General features: G+C 33.7%; 1 protein-coding gene across 1 annotated transcript in view; it reads right to left on the bottom strand.

Annotated features, from left to right (window-relative positions):
• Positions 1 to 6624, bottom strand: part of LOC145254650 (arrestin domain-containing protein A-like) — an 83135-nt gene extending 76511 nt beyond the window's left edge. The window contains exon 1 of the mRNA XM_080113284.1: positions 5864 to 6624. Within this exon, the coding sequence (XP_079969410.1) occupies positions 5864 to 5925 (62 nt within the window). The 5' untranslated portion in view covers positions 5926 to 6624. The remainder of the gene's footprint in view (positions 1 to 5863) is intronic.
• Positions 6625 to 23590: the final 16966 nt, after the last annotated feature.

Consider the following 23590-nt stretch of genomic DNA (forward strand, 5'->3'; position numbering starts at 1 on the left):
TATGCACTAAACACTCACTAGATTTTTATACACTAAACACTCACTAGATTTTTATGCACTAAACACTCACTAGATTTTTATACACTAAACACTCACTAGATTTTTATGCACTAAACACTCACTAGATTTTTATGCACTAAACACTCACAAGATTTTTATGCACTAAAAACTCACTAGATTTTTATGCACTAAACACTCACTAGATTTTTATACACTAAACACTCACTAGATTTTTATACACTAAACACTCACTAGATTTTTATGCACTAAACACTCACTAGATTTTTATACACTAAACACTCACTAGATTTTTATACACTAAACACTCACAAGATTTTTATGCACTAAACACTCACTAGATTTTTATGCACTAAACACTCACTAGATTTTTATGCACTAAACACTAACTAGATTTTCATACACTAAACATTAATTTATTTATTGTGGACTATTATTCTGATCTTTATTAGTTGTTGGGTTGCATTTTTTCTCCTTTTCTCGTGCACACTCCTTTCTCTTTCTTTCTTCTTTCGTTTCTTTCTTCTCCTTTCTTCTTTTTTCTTTCTCTTCTCGTGCACACTTCCTAATTTACTCATACGCGTTTTTGTGCTGCTGTTGCTGCTAATTTCCCCACAAGCCAGCCATCCTTCACTACCACCGACATCTTACCACACTTGATCTGTGTCAGTTAGAAGACTTTCTTGTGTATGTGACATGTTTACTTAGTTGGTAGAGTGCTCGCCTTGCATGAAAGAAACTCGGGTTTCAAATTCTGAGTTCGGATGTAGCTAACTGATGAGCCCAAAATGAGGGCGAAACTCGACTTCATTGGCCGTCATGGCTCTTGTGATCTGCAACATTATCTGGCTGTGCATATATATCTATATAAAGGTGATCCATATATATATATGTGTGTGTGTGTGTGTGTGTGTGTGTGTGTGTGTGTGTGTGTGTGTGTGTGTGTGTGTGTGTCTATTGGAATAAGGGTTCTAGATATAAGGCTTAGTAGCACTAGATTTTAATTTTAATCTTCGTCAGGGGACATGAAAGCAAGGCCGTCTTGTTCGGAGAAATAATTTTAGTTGTCCTGGCATAAATAAATAACTATATATAGATACACATTGGTTTTTGTTATAAAGTGGATAATTCTTTGAATTAAAAGAAAAAACAAACATTGCTTAAAGTTGACATAAACTGATTTATACAATGATAGAACCACATTAGATCAATCAATCGATAAAATAAATAAAAATCGTGAAAAGTCAACCGTTCTCTTTGCTCAACAGCAATTTTGGATCACTGAATTGTATGCTTGGTTAACCATGAATATATTTTCCACCGCTTTTAAAGACATTTAATTAACGAATGATTGCCTAAACAAGATGGCTGCTTGACTGTGACCAGGAGAGGATTATAATGGCTGCCCAAGATCAAGGCTTTCAGCAATGATGAGTAATCGATGCTTTGTCACACAAAAGTAGAGAGTATGCCATCCAGGTGTAAGGTTCTGCTGGGGGACAGTTACTATACAGTGCAACATAATGGAGTGTGTACATATTAGTGATGGGACGATTCCAATATTTTTTCCGATTCAGATACAATTAGCGATTATGATACCGATATCTATTCTGATTCTAATTCATTATAAAGGTTCAAATGTTTATAGAGTTTTTATTTTTTCTGATTACAGTAAAAGCACGTTAAATGTGCAGATATATTCTCAAACAAAAAAAAACACACTTGCAGGGGAAAGGTGATCAATAGATTATAGTTTTACTGGTAGTTTATAATCGATAAATATTTATTTTATTATTATTATTTTAATAAAATAATAAATATATATTATTTATTATTACTATTTTCATGCACTAAACACTTACAAATCTTTATGCACTAAACCCTTACTAGATTTTTATGTACTAAACACTTACAAATCTTTATGCACTAAACCCTTACTAGATTTTAATGTACTAAACACTTACAAATCTTTATGCACTAAACCCTTACTAGATTTTTATGTACTAAACACTTACAAATCTTTATGCACTAAACCCTTACTAGATTTTAATGTACTAAACACTTACAAATCTTTATGCACTAAACCCTTACTAGATTTTTATGTACTAAACACTTACAAATCTTTATGCACTAAACCCTTACTAGATTTTAATGTACTAAACACTTACAAATTTTTATGCACTAAACCCTTACTAGATTTTTATGCACTAAACCCTTACTAGATTTTTATGCACTAAACACAAGATTTTATGCATTAAACACTCACAAGATTTTTATGCATTAAACACTCACTAGATTTTCATGCACTAAACACTCACAAGATTTTTATGCATAAACACTCACTAGATTTTTATGCACTAAACACTCACTAGACTTTTATGCATTAAACACTCACAAGATTTTAATGCACTAAATACTCACTAGATTTTGATGCATTAAACACCCACCAAGATTGTTATGCACTAAACACTCAATAATTTTTATGCACTACACACACACCAAACATTTTATGCACTTAGTTTTTCTGGTAGTTTAAAATCAAAAAAATAATTATTAATTTATAATTACTATTTTAATAAAATAATAAATATATATTATTTATTATTACTATTTTCATGCACTAAACACTTACAAGATTTTTATGCACTAAACACCCAGCAAGAATTTTATGAACTAAACACTCATTAGATTTTTATATATTAAACACTCACTAATTCTTATACACTAAACACTCACAGCTTGTTAAAGTTCAGGATCCACTCACGCATTTGAGTTTGTTTTAATCAAAATCAAATAAAAGATAATTAAAAGAATCGTCTTTTATATAAAAAATTAGACACAATTTTTTCCGATTCTGATACCAATTCTGATATCGCAAAATATTCTGATTTTTCCAATTTCCGATTCCGATTCTGATTAATCGTCCCAACACTAAAATCATGTGTTAAAAGTTGGATATTGAATGTATTAGGTTGGTGCAAAAATAATGTCGTTTTTATATATATTGTTTAACGTCAAAAAACAACTTTTTTGCACCAACCTAATAACAACAAGTTCTGGGAACATGTTTACCAGAAAGAACAGTTGTAAATAAGTCATACACCATCCACTATGACTACAAAATTCCTACAGCTACATACATAGAAAAGGAAGTTATTACATCTGACATAGTGATATGGGACAAGAAGCAACCCTGGTAGAAGTTAGTATCTCCAATGATACTGGGTTAAGCATAGCTGAGAGGGAAAAGATAACGAAATACCAAGGTTTTATGTAAGACATCATTAAAAAAACAACTCCAGTCTTAAGAAGATCTCCGTCATTATAATAATTGTAGAAGCAGTTAGACTCATGAAAATAATTTTAAAAACTACCTAGCAAATATACCCGGCGAACCAAGTGCAAGAGAGATACAAACAGTTGCATTTAAAGAGACGGTTAGAATCTTAAAAAGATCTCTCAATTGGAATGTATGAGATAGCGAGTGAATGTTTGGCATCCCGTAGGATGCTCCATCGCCATCTAAAATAAAACGATGATGAAACCATTTTCTGTCAGTTTGTTTGGGTAAAACTACCAGAGATGCATTTAGAAAAAAAAAATACATATTCTGATTTAGTATGAACTCGAGCTTGCTACGGCAATATTCATTTGGATTTATCAGAGACTAAATTAACGACTGCGTAGACAGAGAATTAATGTTTTTTTGTTTTTTTATTCAAGGAAGTCAATAAATAAAGGGAAATAAATATATAGTTTTAAAGTTATTTCCCTTTAACTAATTGAACTTAGAAATTATAGAAATTTAATTTCTATAATTAAAAATGATAACATAGGGATAAAGAGTGGCGTCAAAATTACACCATGGCCCTAATTCATTACTGAGAATAGCCCGGTAGATCTGCGGTATACCGACACTTCCGTCATTAGTAGTGGGGATGGTCTCCTTGCTGCTTTGGCGGCTTAGACACTGGGTAGAAGTACTTGTCAAGGATGCGTTCTTAACACTCAGCCTGACTGTCGGACTGAGCTACGCTGCTTGGGTATCACCTAGGAGGTCCATCCTCTCAGGCTTTGCCAACCCGGCTTTCGGGTGGGGCAAGTTTATTGCTTGTCACCTGAGATGTCCTGACCGGGGAATGCCGACGGGGATGCGCAGGCAATTTTTGTTGAGGCAAGAGTGCCCCTCCTTTAGGAGAGCTTGCCTATTCTCCACCTTCTGACCTTGTGTCACACCTTGCTGCGGTGGACAACAGACAAATAACTACCGTCACTTCAGCTGAGAATATGTTCGGCAAAATGAGATGAAGTGCGAAAATCAGTCGCCTGTGTATTTTAACACATTATCAAAATTCCATCCAAAATAATATCCAAAAATTACGAAAATCGATGAGGTAGAAAATTATTTATTAAAGAAAATAAAAAAAGAATTTGATGAAAACGATCGTAAAACAGAATTCCAAAGTGAAGTAATTTTCCATTTTGATTTAAACAAAATGGCGGAATTTTTTCTTGAATTTTTTTTTTCCTTCTAATTTTTTTTTTTTTTTTTTTTTAATAATTCAGTAATATTCATGTAATTTCGACTGCATAATTTGGAAGCTACCATTGTAACTTATTAGAATTGACAACAAAAATCAGTTGAAACCATTGTTTTTTATCTGAAAACTCCATTTATCGACTATGAAATCTCGTCCCAAATTCTGTAGAAGCGCGTTTTTTTTTTTTTATGTTAGATAACGTAAAACTTATTAATACGTTAGCCGTTTGAATTCACATACTTATTGTATAAAAAGCAATATTAACATGGCGGACAAATAAATACATAAATAATTTTAAATCATAAATTTGCATTTTTTTAATTATAATATTTGCGTAGATACCAAAATCTAATAAGACAAAACAATAGCAAAAAGATGTCATTTGCGTTATTCATATTTTGTGATTTTGACGATCCGTCAAATTTATATACAATTTAATTTACGCACAAAATGATGACGTCGCCGATTTTAAACATAGAAATGGAGGACCCTATGGATTGACCATTAATTTTACACATACCTACGTTTTAAATAAGTAGGCTTTAGTGTCGACTGCCATTTTTACATTTTTTTTTTTTTTAAATTTTCGCGCCTTTCAAATCGTTAACTGCTTTGGGCATTTCCGGTTTGTTTCGTAAATCGCAATCGGTAACATTCTGGTCGATATGGGTCATCTCGTATAGAAACACCAAATGATATCGGTTCTTCTTCGTTGTTATAGAGAAATTCGAAAATCAAAATATTGAATTTCGAATGAAATTAATAGTATATACTGAATTGTTATGTCACAGTAATGAACATATCGAAAAATTACGAAAAACGATACGGTGGAACATTAATTATTAACGAAAATAGTTTTTGAAGACAATCAGGGAAAATTAAGTCCCCCTGCCAAAAAGAAAGAAAGAAAGAAGCCGAAGAGTTCAAATGATAACAAAAAATGAAAATTGAAAATCTTTGGTCGATTTAGCAAAACTTGATTTTCGCTAATTGTTTTCGAAAACTATTTTCATTAATAACTAATTTTCTGCCTTATCGTTTTTCGTAGTTTTTGGATATTTTCATTATTGCGACATGGTAATTCACTTGAAATTCAATATTTCAATTTTCGAATTTCGTTACAAGAACGAAGACGTACTATCTCGCCCCCCCCCTTCCCCCGAATGAGGAACGCATTTGATTAAATGTGACAGGAAAGGCTAAGTCGGCTAAGGTTGAACATCTGCATAGTGATATTTTTTTTTTCATCCTTGCGAAAACAGAATAAGAAAAGAAAAAAAAAAAAATGTTTGGTTCTCACTTACCCAAACAACGTATCGCCTGCCTCGTAATGAGCCCGATTGGTTTTTATATAGATTTCGTTCATCACGGGTGAGTATTATTTAGTAACTTAAGAATAAGAAACTCAGGCACAATGATTCCGCCTTTCTAATTCGCTTTTTTTTTTAAACTCCGAGGAAAAAAAATAGTCCCTGTTACTAAAAAAAAAAGACAGAAAAAGAAGGAAAAAATAAAATAGAGAGAGAGAGAGAGAGAGAGAGAGAGAGAGAGAGAGAGAGAGAGAGAGAATATTGCGAAGTGATTTTCATTATGAAATACTTTCTTTCTTTTCCCTTGAGATTTCTTTTTCTCTACTTAAGTGTTTGTTTACTCCGGCAACGAAAGCCGGATATTGTCCACTGACTTTAAACGCAGAGAAACAAAATATACATAAAAATGCTTAAAAAATACATAAATAAATAAATAATCGACCTACTTTACAAAAAACAAAACAAAAACAAAACACACAAAAAAAAATATCAGAAAATAAAAAGAAAAACAAGAGAGGAATATTTCAATCGTAAAGTGAGAGTAGTTGTTGCACGGACGAGACACAAAGGATTTAGTTGTTTACTACGACTTTCATTTATCAAGGCCAAAAGCCACTCAAGGATAGAGGTTAAAGGGATTGTTAACTGCTATAAGGGATTCTCCGGACATTGAGATATTTGGTATGAACGGGGAAAAGCGTGAAAGGCTAGGACACAGACGGATAGACAAACAATTGTTGCTTTAAGTATTTATCTAGTTTATGACCCGATTTCCGGCAACGGCATTTTCAGGCAGGTTACGCAAGCAGCCGGAAAATGCCGAAGCAATTAGCCAATCAGTTGTCGGGAAATGACAATTTTCAATGAAAGCGTGAAATTCGTCAAATAAAAAAAAATTAAAAAAATCTAAAACCGAAAATGACTTTCAACATACTATGACAGTGAACGTGAAATCTCCCATTTCCTCATGATAAAAATGGTTTTCTAATAGAAAGCCAATCTTAACATAAGGAAGGATGACGCTGTGTTTTGAATTAATTGCTTCGCAATCTTTGTTTCTGGATCCTTCGTCTGCTTACATAACCTGCTAGAAGATGCCGATGCGAAGTTGCCGGAGATTGGGTCCTAAACTTGATAAGTAGCTCGTTTCTTATACGAGATGGAGCATAAATATTTTAATTTTTTATTTACTAATAGGCTGACGTTTATCAAGACACGTGAGCCACTCGAGGATAAGGGTTAAAGAGATTGTCAGTTGAATGACGATCAATGCTATTAGAAGATGGAGAACGATGGATCGAATAGGAGGAATTTGTTTACTTCGTGCCAGTTAGATGCTTTAAATCTATTTCCTGCAGTATTAATACTTGATCTCTCGCGTATGTTATGCCAAGACATAGGTAACAGCGTGAGCGATACGAACACTTGCGCATGCGCGACTTTCATCAATTTCCGTTCAAACCGGTTCGCACGCAAATATGATTTAGTTTAGTTATGCGCATGCGTAAATTTTATTCCTTTTTTTTTTTTCATTCAAATCGGCTCGCACGCAAATATGATCTAGTTCCATCCGGGATGCTGACCTGGCAAGACGCTTTATTGTCTTGATCGCCTCCCGTCATGAAATTCTCATTCGAAACGAGACCGAGACTTGTGGCGACTTGATCGTTAAGATGCAAATGGCTACGGTTGCTTACACTTTTTCTTTCTTCCCTTTGTTTGAATTCGCTTTCTTTCGTATACCACAAAGCAAGGAAGTTTTGACATACATGTGTGAGCTCAGAATCTATAGAAATCATTTCTAGCTAAAAAAAAAAAAAAAAGAAAATGTAACACATACATGCTAATGTAGTAGGTCAGTGTAAACTTCGAAATTACTATAAAGAAAATCAATTTTAAACACACTTCACCAGCCCACCCAAGAAAAAGGATACCAAGAACGTATTCACTACAAACCACTCGTCGAGTAGGCAAGGCTAAAGAACTCAATGACATACGTATCTAACTTTATCAACTTGTGCACATCCATATATGTACAAACAAAGCAAAGGTAAACGTATACGCATACACAATGCTACGCTGCCAAATACTCAAATGCGTGCTGATTTTGCTATGTACGTATCTAGCAAAATCAGAAATGAGACATACCGAGCAACGGACGTACTTGCCAATACATACGGGTCTTCAATAACTGACCATCTCATTAAAAAATGTTTCGGAGATGGGTATATTTGCCGATGACACCACTCTATAACATGAGGGAAAAACAAAGAAACGCATATCTAAGGAAATGGCAGAAACACTAGAGGATGACTTCCAATCCGTAGTGGAATGGGGACAAAAATGGATGGTCACATTCAATGCTGGCAAGACTAAGCTTGTTTCCTTCAATAACTACAAGAAACATTCTCTACCACCAATAGCAATGGCCAAGAACACATTGCCTGAAAGTACTTCTTTTAAACTCCTCTGCCTAACGTTTACAAGGAACATGAACTGGAATAGATACATTGAGAGCATTGCCAAGGCTGCTCTCTCTACCGTGGGCTCTCTCTACCGTGCTAGAAAATTACTTACGCCTGAAAGTATCCTGTACCTCTAAAAGGCCACCATTCGCCCATGTATGGAGTACTATTGTCACATTTGGGCTGGTGCATCTTCTGCTTGTCTCTCACTCCTGGACAGAGTTCAAAAGAGAGTCGCCAACCTGATAGGTCCTGAACTGTCATCTAAGCTTCAATCTCTGTCCCATCGACGAAATGTTGCATCCCTCTGCCTGTTCTACAAATACTTTAATGGTGAATGCTCTGATGAATTGCAAGCACCTGTACCTCCTTGACGTGACTACCCCCGACAAACCCGACAAGCAACTAAGTCCCACCCCTTTACAGTAGAGATCCCTAGGTGTAAGAAAGCCTTTTACTCCAATAGTTTCTTCCCCAGAACTGCAAGTCTTTGGAACTCCCTTCCGGGATTCTGCTTTCCCAACTGTACTGATATGCAGAAGTTCAAGTGTAATGTGAACAAACACCTTTCTACTCATCTCCCTTCATAATGCCCTCGCAAATTATGTCCCCGATAGTAGCCTCCTACTTCAAAGTGGCACTGTGCCTTGTTTGGGGTGAAAATTGAATAAATAAATTAAAAAAAAAAACGTCATGTGCAGTGAACTTCAGCACGAACTCATTTTCAATTCTGAGTCGTGCTCACTCCACATTCCATCTTAAAATATTGGAGACTATTCACGTTCGGTTGTAGTGGCCTTCTCTTTGTAAATAAAAGGAATGTCTCTTAGGTTTGGGTGTGTTTAACCTCTAGGATCTTCGAAAATATCATAACGTTGGTTCATTTTAATCGTTTCCCTGTTTTTTGGGGTTTTGTTTTGTTTTGTTTTTTGTTTTTTTAACCCATGAACAGAACGCAACATAATTTTATTTTAATAATGTATATATTTTTGATTTTTCCTTTGTTTTAAATCTCTCGTTACAACTTTGAAAAAGTGAGGGCTAAACCGGTCAGCTGACTTCCCCTTTATTTTTCTTTTCTCTTTTTCCTCGATTTTTTAAAACGTGTTTTACGCATTGTACTTTAAATTGTGAATAATAAAATCTTCTCGTCATGAATGCAATATAATGAATTTCTATTTCAATATCAAACAAATTAGCCATTTTACTGATTAAGTCCATTGAGTAAATGAAACAAACTTACAAAATTACTTTCACTTTGATAATATTTTCATGGTGTACGTACGATATTTTTTTCTGATTCCGATATAATTACCGATCCAGATTCTTTATAAACCTCTAAATATTTAATTATCAAATAGTTTTTTTGATCCCGATTACCCTAAAAACAATTCTTAAATGTGCAGACGTTAATCTCAAACATAAAAAACACACTTGTGAAGGATGATCTATAAATTTTAGTTTTACTAAGAATAGCGAAAGACGTTGTTTTAAATCAAATTACAATATATATAATTAAAAGAATCGTTTTTAGCATCGGAAAATAGGGCCAAATTGTTCCGATACCGATACCCCCAAAAGTTCCTATTTTTCCGATTCCGATTACTCGTCCCAATACTAGTATGTAGCCATCATGGAACGTAGATGTCATATTCCAAAAACCACGTGAATTGACCAAGTAGTTTTATTTTTAACTAAGAAAATCAAATTTTACGAATGTCTAAAAAAAAGTAACTGTCTCGCCCGTCATTATAAAAACAACCTCCAGAAAGGAGATAACTCAACAATAATTAAATAGCTACTAAATTCATGTTATAATACCGACAAATTTGCATTAATCACTACAAAATGATTTATATATATATATATATATATATATATATATATATATATACACAAAAATAAAACTAATTGATCAATATATATGATTTTTAGAATGTGACATTTTCGTTCCGTGACGAGCATAAGGGTTTTTCTATAGTTTTGTTTTTTTATAAATAAAGTTGAATAAGAACCGTTTTTTTTTCTCGTCTTTTATATAATTTGCTAACATATTCGCCATTCACGTTTATTAACTTTAGTTAACAAAGTTCTCTTTCATTACGAATTTTCTGATATGTCAAGTCTCCGTTTTTTTGGGGGGGGGACAAAAGGGGGATGGACCTGTAAATTCACTCTTGTCCGTTGTTCTGTCTGCACTTTTCCCGATAACTACGCCTTGGAATTTTTTGAAATTTTACACAAACATTAAACATATGTGTAAAAAAAGTAACAGAACGGATTTTCCGGGAAAACTCCAGTTGCCCCCCCCCCACTTCCTTAGGGTTGCCTTTCAGGTTAAAATGGCTAAAATTGATTTTTGTACTTATTAAAAAAAAAATTGATGCCGTGGATTTTTAAAACTTTCTGAAAAATTGTAACTAACTGATTTCTATATAATTTATTCTATACTTCGCGATAACTCTTGGGTGTGCCCCAGGGACTCTTTTAGGACTAATAAAAATACTCCATTTTTTTTAGACTATTTTATCATATTTGTGCAAATTTTCTGTGTATATCTATTTAGCAGTTTTGCATGGTGTTGAACTCGAATTTAAATATTTAAAGGCCTTGGTGACTTTTGGGGCTAAATGTGTGTGTGTGGGGGAGACAAATGATGGACTTAGTCATTTCTTTTTTGTTTTTGCATGGTGCAGAGTTCAAATAAGACCTAAAACTGCACCATTTATTCATTTTCACCTGGATTTGGCATCTCCTAGGAACATTTGAGACTAAATGGTGGGGAGCGGGTGCTGAACTTAGTCATTTTTTTATGCCTCGTTCACTGCGTACTCACGTGTATGCTTCACTTGTTTTTTTTTGTTTTTTTTTGCTTTTATTTTTTGCTTTTAATTAAAAGGTAGTCGGCTCGTTCTATAAAAACATAACAACTCGTTAGGATTTTTAGTATGTAGGGGACTAGGATATATAAATACCCCAATCCCGTTACAAAAGAATAATGAAACGAATGGAATTGAAGGAAACAAAGACTCAATTGATGGATAAGATAAACGTCGTTTATTTGCTGTTGAAAGAATGAACGTTTTAGTTTTAACATGTGTTCATGTCCGCCCGAGTGTAACCAATGTTCGTTGCGGGGTTGGTGTTGTGGAAGGATAGGAAATGTGTGTTCATCTCACTACCGTTTGTTCGCGCGTGGGAAGAGAAATGAGTGTTGTAGTAAGAAATTGAAATGATAGTCCAGCGTGTAGACAAAAATGTGGATAGAGAGTTGACGTCAGTTAGTAGAAAGCTACGCGAAGGTGTTCTAAGGCACCAGTAGTAGATAGAGAGAGAAAGAGTGGGAATGTGTACATACAGTCTGTTAGCTCGTGCCCCATACATAGTAATAAGTGGGCGTGAGGTACGCGTGTGCCCGCGCCGACACGGCGGCGGCTAGCGCGCCGACCAGCCACCTAGGAGGCTAGTCTCGAAAAGGAAGAAGCCTGTTGTTGCTCTTTGTTTTATACTTGTTTCTGGTGGTCATTCGCGCATGTGTATATTTTCTTGGAAAGCGGAAGTGACGTCGTCCATGTGTGCGTTCGTGTACGCGTGTTTGAGTACATATGTGTGCGTTAGCGCGTGTGTATATACACGTGAATGTGAGTGTATGTACGCGAACGTGAATATGTGTACATGTGTGGACGTGGGCGCGTATGTTTGTGTGCGCGTATGTATACGACATAGCTTGAAATGTGAATGTGTGTTTTTGTGTGAGATCTCAAAAAGGCCCGTACAAGTAATAAAAAAACCACTTATTGAAATATATTCAGTCACAAAATTTGGATCTTCTCCCTCTTCCATCCGCTGGGAGTGGCAGGAATGAGTGATTTACAATGATTCTCGATAGACAGAAAATATGCATGTAATGCTGTACGAGAATAAACAAATAAATAAAAAGTAGGGCTGTTTTTTTTTTGGGGGGGGGGGAGGTACTTAAGTTTAGTTTAAGTTTGTGAGTTTATTTATATGGACACTTTAATTCTTATTCTATTTACAAAAAGGGCCCCATTTATCAAGGCGCAAAGGCGATTCAAGGATAAGGGCAAAATGGGTGTCAGGTGGACAGTGAGGCAACACTATGATGATTGATTATTAAGATGGGAACTGTATAGAATTTGATTATTTAAAACAGCAGCTAAAAAGAATTCGTTTACATTAGACTTGAAAACGTTGTTGTGAGCAAAATGAAAATATAAGGATGGCGTGTAGGTAGGTCCAACTGTTTATTCTCTAAAAATAGAGATTATAAATGTATTCATATTGACCGTCTGAAGAGTAGTTATTTGGAATATTTTTAAATGCCATTATATTTAAAATTATCCAAATAGTTATGAAAGAATTTAAACGCATAAGAACACTATAAGCTGTTCTCATTTTATATTTTGTTGTCTTGATTTTTGCGAAAATATTATATATATATATATATATATATATATATATATATATATACACCATGAAGTCCTGATTTCGAATCTCACTAAATCCAGCCGCTCTGATGATTCATAGATGACGAAACACTTGTCAGTGGATAATTATATTTTAAAGACAACAATATATATGTGTGTGTATGTGTGTAATTGTGTGTGTGTGCACATTTCCCTACCAAACTACTCTGTCAATTTTCAGTCTACAGACTCGAGATTTGACATAAGAGGTATTGAGATGTGGAAAAATTTTTTAATCGGTTTTTGGCCAGAAATTTGGCTGTCAAGGGGTCAAAGTTCAACGATTTGACCTTTGAAAACTCTACCAAACTCCTCCACCAATTTTGGGTTTGAACACTTGAAATTTTAGATGTAGGTTACATGGATCAAACTTTTTAATTTGATTTGAGCCCAAAACAATGAATGTTAAGGAGTCAAAATTGGGGTCAAATTTTTAAAAAATTTGACCTCTGCAGTCTCTACCAAATTACTCATTTTTTATCCAAACATCAGAAATTTTACATAACGTGTATTCAGACATAGGGCAAGCTTTTTAATCGGTTTTTGGTAAAAAATATGGCTGCTAAAGGGTCAAATTTCAAAAGATTTTACTGTTGCTGTAACTAGCAAACTATTTAGCCAATTTTGGGTCTAAACATTTGAAATTTTACATAAAGCATATTCAGACATGCAGCAAGCTTTTTAATCAGTGTTTGAGCGAAAATTTGACTGCCAAGATGTCACAGTTTAAAGAGTTGACCTTTGCAGACTCTAACAAACTCTTCTGTCAATTTTGGGTCTAAGCACTTGAAATTTTAGATGTAGGTTACCTGGAAATGAGTCAAACGTTTTAATATATATATATATATATATATATATATATATATCTGTAGAAATATATTTTCTTATAATATATATCAATCCTTATTTAAGAAGCTCAATATAATTACAGAGCAATATAGAGAATAAATGACAAAAAGTTATATTCCAAAATTCATGTGTGTGTGTGTGTGTGCACATAAAGTTATTTATGTTTTTTCTACACAGGAATCACCACTTATTAAGACCCGGAGGCCACTCGAGGATAAGGGTTAATGAGTATACATTAGTCAATGTGTTTATAGCGTAGTAAACATAAGTAGCGGGAATTTTGTAAATTGGATTACATAGAGGTCGGTTCATCAAGAACTTGTTTACGTTGGACTTGAATACAATCAGTTTGTAGTCAGCTGGAAAGCAGGCAAACGGAAGAGAATTCCACAGGCGTGTAGTTCTAAGAAAGAAGCTTTGTTCATGGAATGTACATTTAGGTTTAGGTACAGATAAAGAGTGTGGGAAATTGTTGACAGTGGTTTTGGCTAGACGAATGTTGAATGTAGGCTAAAAATTGACAGAGTTATTGCGTAGGGAAATGTACACAGACACACACAGACAGACAGACACGTTCACTTTTATATATATACAGATATATATATTATTAAACGTAATAAACACGTGTCTATCGATAACTTTTATGCATGTAAAAATATTTAATAAACATTTGAATAAAATATTCAAATGTTTATTAAATAAAATTAATGATAATAACAAAAAATACGCCCCCCAAATATAAATATATAAAATATAAATAATATATAAATATATAATCATGTCATATGATATATAAATATACTACATATATATATATAAATATATATATAATAATATAAATATATATAATAATATAATATATAAATATATAATAATGTCAAAACTATTTCCTTTTGACGGATTGATTGTTGCTATTTCTTTTGATGAGTTGAGGGCGAAATAGATTCACTGATTGATATGATAATTAAGTGATTGATTTTGCGCTATGAAACAGATACTGTCAAGAATTGTAAATGTGAACTGAATTAAAGGAATAAATTATACGATGGTCAACATCATGAACTTTGGAATATAATCTTTTGTCATTTATTCACTATATATATATATATATATATATATATATATATATATATATTTGTTCATTTTTGATCATCTCTCGCCCTCAAGCACAGAACCGTAAATCAATGGAGTGAGAGGAACAACGTTGCTTCTACACCATCCCTTTGCTTGTTCTATGTCAAACCTTCCCTGACTTTGTATGCAGCCGCTAAGCCTTATTATCCTCAGTTTCTGGGGTTAAGACCTTCGATTTTGCAAAGGGAACTGCATATATTGAATGAACTTTTACTTATCAGTCGAAGACATGTCCTCGACAATCAGTCCAACAAAAGTAGGTCGTTGCAGTATCTTCTGCTAGTGATCTGTCCGACTGTCATATAGTTCTGTTTTAGTCTCAGTGTAAAGTTGTCCGGGAATCAACACGTTGTAACCTCAGTCACAAAAAGACCAAAAATAAGAAGGAACTAAACTCCATTTTTTTTTGTTGTTGTTGTACAACGATATTTATTTCTTCATTTTCTTATTACTGCGGAGACGTCACTCATGCGGTCGTCTTCTTGAATGTACTCTAAACGTCATCCACGCCTCTAACGTGATCTCGATCGTTATTTTCGTCTCTAATGTGATCGCCTTTTTAAGGTCTTTATTTTTCCCTAGCAATGACGTGCCCACAGTATGTTGTGTCAGGAAGTCTACCTTCCTATGGCTTTACTTTCTTTCTAAAAAGGGATTAGTTTATCGCTCATCGTCTGAGGTGCGTCAACTGAGGAATGCCGACGGAGCTGCTCAGGCATTTTTGTAGACAAGAGTACGTTAATCCTTGTGTGCTGGCTTTTCAAAGCCATACTTGACCTTGTATCTAACCTCCTATAAGATAATTAAAGTAAAAGTTGAATTCATCTGAAATAGAGCATGGTTGGCTTTATGCGAAAAATGGACCCAACTTTCGCATTTATTCATGAAGGCATGAGAGAGAGAGAGAGAGAGAGAGAGAGAGAGAGAGAGAGAGAGAGGGGGGGTCGGGGTAGTTGAATGAAGACATATTTTTTTTTTATTTATTTCAAACTTTTTCACATGGCGTTTCTCTGAAAAATCTAAAACTATTAATAATCCAATGGTTTATCATCAACAATAATCAAGGGAAGGTTTAAAAATAGGTTTTATTGAAGTGTTGAAGGCATTTTTCGACAAGAACATTGCTGCTGCTGCTGCTGCTGCTACTGTGACGTGATCCCTGGCTTTGATAGATATAATTTTTGACGACCATATCGTCTTCAAGTATTACCAAGAATCACACTGACATTTAATATAAATTGGGATGAAATGCTATGTTTTAGCGACGGAAGAAAATGAAGGCTATATATCTATCTATGTAGCTATAAAAGTAAAAGTGTGTGTATGTCTGTGTACATTTCCCTACGCAATAACTCTGCCAATTTTAAGCCTAAAGATTCGAAATTTGATATACAGGGTACTGAGATTTGGGAAAATCTATGTGATTGATTTTTGGACAGAAATTTGGCGATTAAGGGGTCAAAGTTCAACGATTTGACCGTTGAGAACTCTACCAAACACCTCCTACAATTTTGGGTTTAAACACGTGAAATTTTAGATATAGGTTCCTTGGACATGGATGTAACTTAATAACTTTATTTGAGCCCTAAACAATAAATTTTAAGAGGTCATAATGGGGGGGGGGGGGCAAAGTTTAAAAAATTGACCGTTTTCTTTTTTTTTGCTCAGCATACACCTCAAAACAGCCGGGCAACGCTGGGCACCCATGCTGGTATATCTATAAAAGTGAACGTGTCTATGTGTCTGTCTGTGTACATTTTTTTTAAATAGCATTAGTCAAAACTCCTTCTTCAATTTAAAGACAAGGAAAAATTACTGGTCAACCATTAAGACCCTCCTTTTTATAACTACTCTGTAACAGATAGAAATCATGATAGACGGATTTTCTGTTTTCAAACTGACTATTTACTGCATGTATAATAGATAACTTGTTCCTCTTTTCCTTTTTCAAGATCCTTTCTGTTCCTCGGGAAGTAGTCTATGATTATTAAAAGAGTAATATGTTTGTTCCTTTAGTTGTGCTAGGATTTTCCACATGGTCAGTAAGCAGGTTATAGGTCTGTAGTTGCTGGGGTTGGTTCCCTTTTCAGTGTCTTTCTGTATCAGTATAAGTATACTTTTGGTTATCTACGCCTGCTTCATGGATGCATCTCTTCAGGTTTCGATTTAGCCTTTCATGTAATGTTGTGAATTTTTTTGGACCAGTATACGTGTATTCCATCGTAACCTGATGCGCTCCATATTATTTCGAATCATCAGACTACCGTTCTCATCTTGAGTGTGATTTTCATAACGTTTCGGTCGACATAACCAACCTTCTTCAGGTGTATCTTGTCAAACTCAAAACTGTTTTTATCAAACTCTGGAATTTGGAAGAAATTTCGAGCGGAACCCTTTATTTACTTCACGGGGGTAGCATGCTCTTGTTCCCTCAGCCATGACTTGATAGAGGTCCTAAGTAATTCGAAATTTTATTTTTCGGTCACCCACACTGAGGATTGAACCTTCAACCTCCAGGAGAATATCACTTTTTACAATTGATTTTTCTAAGTACTCTAACCATTGTGCCTTGGCGCAGTGGTAAGAGTACCTTATTTACATTTACATTCTGATAGAATTGGTTTTCGTTATTTTCAAAGGTTCTGTTTTGTTTGTACTGTTACCCTTTGTATCTGTATCATCTCCATCTTCCTTTTTTTTCTTGCTATCTTTTGTTTTAGTTCTTCATGTTTTGTATTTAGTCTCTCATGAGTCATATTTCTATTTCCATCTTTTTCTGTTATCTTTCATCCTCATTACTGTTTTTGCGTCTTTTCTGTGTTTTTTTTTTATCCGTGTTTCAAATTGGATTTCTCATCCAGATTTCATCCGTCCATTATTTTGAAGTTTTGTTTTTTCTTTGAATTTCATATTTACTGTTTTGTCCCTTGCATAGGTTAGAATGTCTTTTGGGATGTACGGAAGGAGTTTGTTCACCTTTTCCATTTCTACTTTTAAATTCTTCCATTCTTGGTCCTTCAAAGTTGGGGATTTTGTTTTGTTTTCGTTCATGAGTTTTATGATATTTTCTACTTCAGTTGTTTTTTCATAATTATCTCCAGGTTTTCATTGTTTATGTCTTGCCGATCTTCTAAGTGGTGGTTGTTGTCTATATATGAGATTTTATATAGCGATTTTTCTTGTTTGTATTTTTAATTTTATTTACCTTTCATATTTCCATTAGTTCTGGCTTTGAAATCCAACCTTTCTTGCGTATAAGATTCACTTGGTCTGTGATTTTTCACTCTGTTGTATTGTGGTTAGGCATATCCCATAGTTCTTTCATTCATTTTTGATATCCTCTTTTGTTGATGTGGCTTCTGTAATACCTCTCCATTACAAATCTATTCTCTTGTGGTTCATACCGTCTTTTGGGATTTTTTTTTTATGTTGGCTGGTTATTATTATTATTATTGGTATACAACATCATCACATTGACATACCGGTTCCTATTAGATCACAAAAGTTAAGCAACGTTGAGTCTGGTTAATACTAAAATGGGTGACCATTTAGGAATTCCAGGTGTTGTATATGCTCTCCGCTTATCTCAGCATTGTTTCCAGTAATCTATCACTTCTCTTTGCCATTGAACTCAAGCAGTGCAGATTCAGAAGAGATGTGGTTGGAGATTGTGCAACTCTTCCCTCAGAATTTCATGCACAGCTGTACTTACAGGGGTGTCCAATGTCTCGAGACTGAATGGAGGCTTCCGTTATCAATATCTTGCAAGTGAAGCAAATCAATATAATAACCAACAAAATCTTTACTTTTGGGAGAAAAAATGCAAACATTCTTTCATAAAGGAAAGGCAGAGAATAGTTAACAGAGTCCTTACTCCCTATGTTAAGAATGGTTTTCTAAAAAGCAGCATTATTATATAGAAACAGGCTTTGTTAACTATTCTATTCCCACACGGTTTTCTTATTTTGCATATATCAATTGTCGATTCATTTTAATTGTTTATGAAAATTTCAAAAAAGCATTAAGGAAGAATAAATGTAAATCAGTTTTGTTTAAAAAAACAAATCTCACAATTTTCAGTCAATTACAAGGAAAACATTTGAGTAAAAATATTTTGAAAGTTCTTATAATATATGCCACACTCACAAGTGTATTTTTTATATTTTGTAGGATATATGCAGTTATTAAATGGGAGGGGGATGTACTGCCATTCGAACATTTTTAAAAAAACATGTATATATTAATATGGTAGCGCGTGTGTTATTTTCTGTGTCACGCTTACATCCGGGTCGTTTAATTTCTTGAAATAAATGATTTTACCAAGAATTCTTCATAAGTTTTGGTTTCGATTATAACTGAAGAAGCCCAAGTTATATATATATATATATATTCTTCATAAGTTTTGGTTTCGATTATAACTGAAGGAGCTCAAGTTTATATATATATATATATATATATATTCTTCCTAAGTTTTGGTTTCGATTATAACTGAAGGAGCTCAAGTTTATATATATATATATATATATATATATATATATTCTTCATAAGTTTTGGTTTCGATTCAAGCTGATGCACCCAAATCATATGGCTATATATATTTTTTTTTGAAATCACAACTTTATAATATATAAAACACAATAAAAATTGACTATATACAGAATATATATGAGAAATCAGCACACATTAAAATATATTTAAGTGTATTTTACAACCGGACTACGTCGAGTGTCTGTTAGCTTAGATAAATACTTTTGCAATTTCAACAAAAAAGCTACAATAATATCAGGACGTCTCCATTTACGCTGAACATCCACAGAATGTCAACATCATTATATTACATGTGAAAGAGTATGCTGGGGAATTTCCACAGGTCCTGCTAGTTAAATCTTTAATCAAATATTTAGAAATTTTTTAAGAATCAAAATCAGGAATTTAGTATTGTCCCATTATATATATGTACGCATTAAATATTAACATTTATCAAAAGAAAATAATATCACAATGTTATCTTTAGCAAAATTTGTAATTAAAATGTTTTAAAATTACGTAGAGTAAAAAAGAAAAATTCAACAAAAAAGAACATTTGAATGGAAATGCGATGTTAAAATGTGTACATCTAATAAAAAAGGATATTTAAAAATTTTTAAATGTGTACATCTTATAAAAAGGATATTTAAAAAATTTAAAACGTGTACATCTAATAAAAAAGGATATTTAAAAATTTTAAAACGTGTACATCTAATAAAAAGGATATTTAAAAAAAATTTAAAATGTGTACATCTAATAAAAAGGATATTTAAAAAATTTAAAATGTGTACATCTAATAAAAAAGAATATTTAAAAAATTTTAAAATGTGTACATCTAATAAAAAGGATATTTAACAAATTTTAAAATGTGTACATCTAATAAAAAGGATATTTAAAAATTTTAAAATGTGTACATCTAATAAAAAGGATATTTAAAAAATTTTAAAATGTGTACATCTAATAAAAAGGATATTTAAAAATTTTAAAATGTGTACATCTAATAAAAAGGATATTTAAAAAATTATAAAATGTGTACATCTAATAAAAAGGATATTTAAAAATTTTAAAACGTGTACATCTAATAAAAAGGATATTTAAAAATTTTAAAATGTGTACATCTAATAAAAAGGATATTTAAAAATTTTAAAATGTGTACATCTAATAAAAGAGATATTTAAAAATTTTAAAATGTGTACATCTAATAAAAAGGATATTTAAAAATTTTAAAATGTGTACATCTAATAAAAAGGATATTTAAAAAATTATAAAATGTGTACATCTAATAAAAAGGATATTTAAAAATTTTAAAATGTGTACATCTAATAAAAAGGATATTTAAAAATTTTAAAATGTGTACATCTAATAAAAAGGATATTTAAAAATTTTAAAATGTGTACATCTAATAAAAAGGATATTTAAAAATTTTAAAATGTGTACATCTAATAAAATTTTTAAGATACAAAACCTATCATAGAACATTCGATACAAAACCTATCATAGAACATTCCCAGACACATAAAGTACATTTGTGAAAATTAAAAAAATCGTCTCAGCCATTTCGGAGTCTATGGGGAACGAACCCAAACACACAGAGACAAAGTGCCTTATCTATACATCTATAAAAGTGAGAATACATGTGTGAGAAGACAATTCTCAACCTATAATCTCAACAAATTTTTGATCTACAGACTTAAAATTTGGTATATTGGGTATTCAGACATGTGGAAAATTTTTTAATTGGTTTTCATCCAGAAAAAGGGGCTGCCAAGGGATAAAAATTTAAAAAATTTGTACGTGGGGGGTCACCGGCTTTTTATCTATCAACTGTTTCACGAATGTGCATGTGTGAATCGTTCATATGACAGATTACTTATGCTAAGAATAAGTAGGTTTGAAAATAACTTTTAAAGATTGTGTCAAGCTGGCCTAATGGTTATCGTATTTGACTGTCTTTAGGTTTTAGTTTCAATCTCAGCTCTAGTATTTGTTTCACTTACAAGAAGTGAACTGTTTAGAAAAAAAAACATAATACTCGCATGCCAAGACTAAGCTTGTTTCCTTTAATAATTACATGAAACCTTACCAACCACTAATAGCTATGGCTAAAGATACATTACCTGAAAGTACTCTGTTCAAAGCCCTTGGCTTAACGTTCACAGATAACATGAGTTGGAACAGATACATCGAGAGCATTGTCAAGGTTGCTGCAAAGAAGGTGGGTTCTCTCTACCATGCTAGAAAGTTACTTACGCCTGAAAGTATCCTGTACCTCTACAAAGCCACCATTCACCCATGTATGGAGTACTGCTGTCACATTTGGGCTGGTGCATCTGCTACTTGTATCTCTCTCCTGCATAGGATTCAAAAGAGAGTTTTCAACCTGATAGGTCCTGAACTGTCATCTAAACGTCAGCCTCTGTCCCATCGACAAAATTTTGTATCCGTCTGCCTGTTTTACAAGTATTTTTATGGTGAATGCTCTGAACTACAAATATAACGATGTACGATCCGGCACCATTTGTAACGTTACCGATGTGGCAGGTGTCCTTTGATCGTACCTTGTCTCGTTACAAGTTGGCCTGTTGATCGTCCTTACCCACTGTGTTTTCATGGAGGGGCGCTTTTCCTTTCGATCGAATCGTCTTTCTTTCCATGTGTAGGGAGTCCCCGGGTACATCAATCACTCTGCTGGTCCTTGCGGCTTGCTGAAAAATCAAGAGTTCTCACCACAAACAAACAGAACTCCGGTTTATAACAGTAACACACTATTGTTTTCATTACTTCATAACAACTACTAATTTGAGGTGACTGACTATAGCAGTGAACGATGTAAGACCAGACCAGTAAAGTCACAGAGTTCCCATTAACACAGGCTAGTTCCCATCATAACTTCAGACCCTGAAGGGCTCCCCAAATCGGGAGCGCCTGACAAGCCCAGCCGTTCAGCTTGCTGGCTACAGCTTCTCTGCGTTTAGAAATCCTTTTCGAAATCTAACCCCTTTTTCCCCACCCTCTCCTTCAGAGAGTGGTTACAAACACCTTTCTTTCTTTCTCTTAGAGCTCATCTCTACCAAACCTCAACCCCCACCTGCACTGAGGTTTTTACTTATTACCAATTAGGCGTGATTAGTCACCCCAAGTTGAACAATGCTTGGCGGCAACCCCTGCCCTTGACCCCCATTCTTCATACCTAAACCTTTTCGTTGTTAACAGATATATAACAGCAAATGAGATAAAATAATCATCATTTGTTTTTTTTCTTTCTGATTAAATCCCATAGACATTTCTGTTTAAACAACATCATCATCATCAGAATTCAGCCGTGTAAATTCCTCTGAATTCGTGTCGACTAGCAAGATCATTCGGCATCGCCTGGTCCCCATCAGGTCACACAAACCCTTGTGCCCCCTTGACGTAAATACACCCAACAAGCAGCAAAATCCCACTCCTACACAGAGATCCCTACATGTAAGAAAGCCTTCTACTCAAATAGTTTCTTTGCCAGAACTGCTAGACTTTGGGATTTCCTTCTGAGCTTATGCTTCCCAAACTGTACTGACATGCAGAAGTTCAAGTGTAATGTAAACAGACATCTTGCTGCTCAACTCCCTACATAGTATCCCTGCAACTTATGTCCCTAATAGTAGCCCCTTACATTAAAGTGGCCCTGTGCCTTGCTTGGGGTGAAAATGCGATAAAAAAAAAAATCAAAGGCTCAACTGACTTCCTGTGCCTTCCTGTTAGAATATATATATATATATATATATATATAGATATAGCAGCAGAAAGAGGACTTGAGATGAGATAATCAGCTGCCAATCTATGGACATAAAAAAATGACTAAGATGTCTCCTATTTAAGATAAATATTAATTTTGAAAAGCAGTGAATGGGAATTTCTTATATTAAGGAACATTAGTTTTGCTCGTGGACAAATCGAATTCTGGTTGGTTAAACCCAAACAACATATTTTCCCCCCCATTTCCTTGGATGATCCCCTCTTCTCTTCACTTAAATGTTATTTTCATACAACAATGCACCGTCTAAACGTGCTTTCTTGTGCATGTTTACAAATGAAGAATGAGGATATGTGTTGCATGGTGAGGAATTATATGAGATTGAGATTTTTATTTATGAGCGTCATCGTTTTTATTCTTTCAGCCCTTTCAACACTTCTTTGGGATCCTGGTGATCTTGCCAGGGCCAATAAAATGTTTTAAAATTTCTTAAGAAAAGAAAAAAAAAAACAAAAAAACAAAG

Source organism: Euprymna scolopes, chromosome 30 (assembly GCF_053919585.1).
Source record: "Euprymna scolopes isolate OS-2025 chromosome 30, ASM5391958v1, whole genome shotgun sequence".
Taxonomy (NCBI): domain Eukaryota; kingdom Metazoa; phylum Mollusca; class Cephalopoda; order Sepiida; family Sepiolidae; genus Euprymna; species Euprymna scolopes.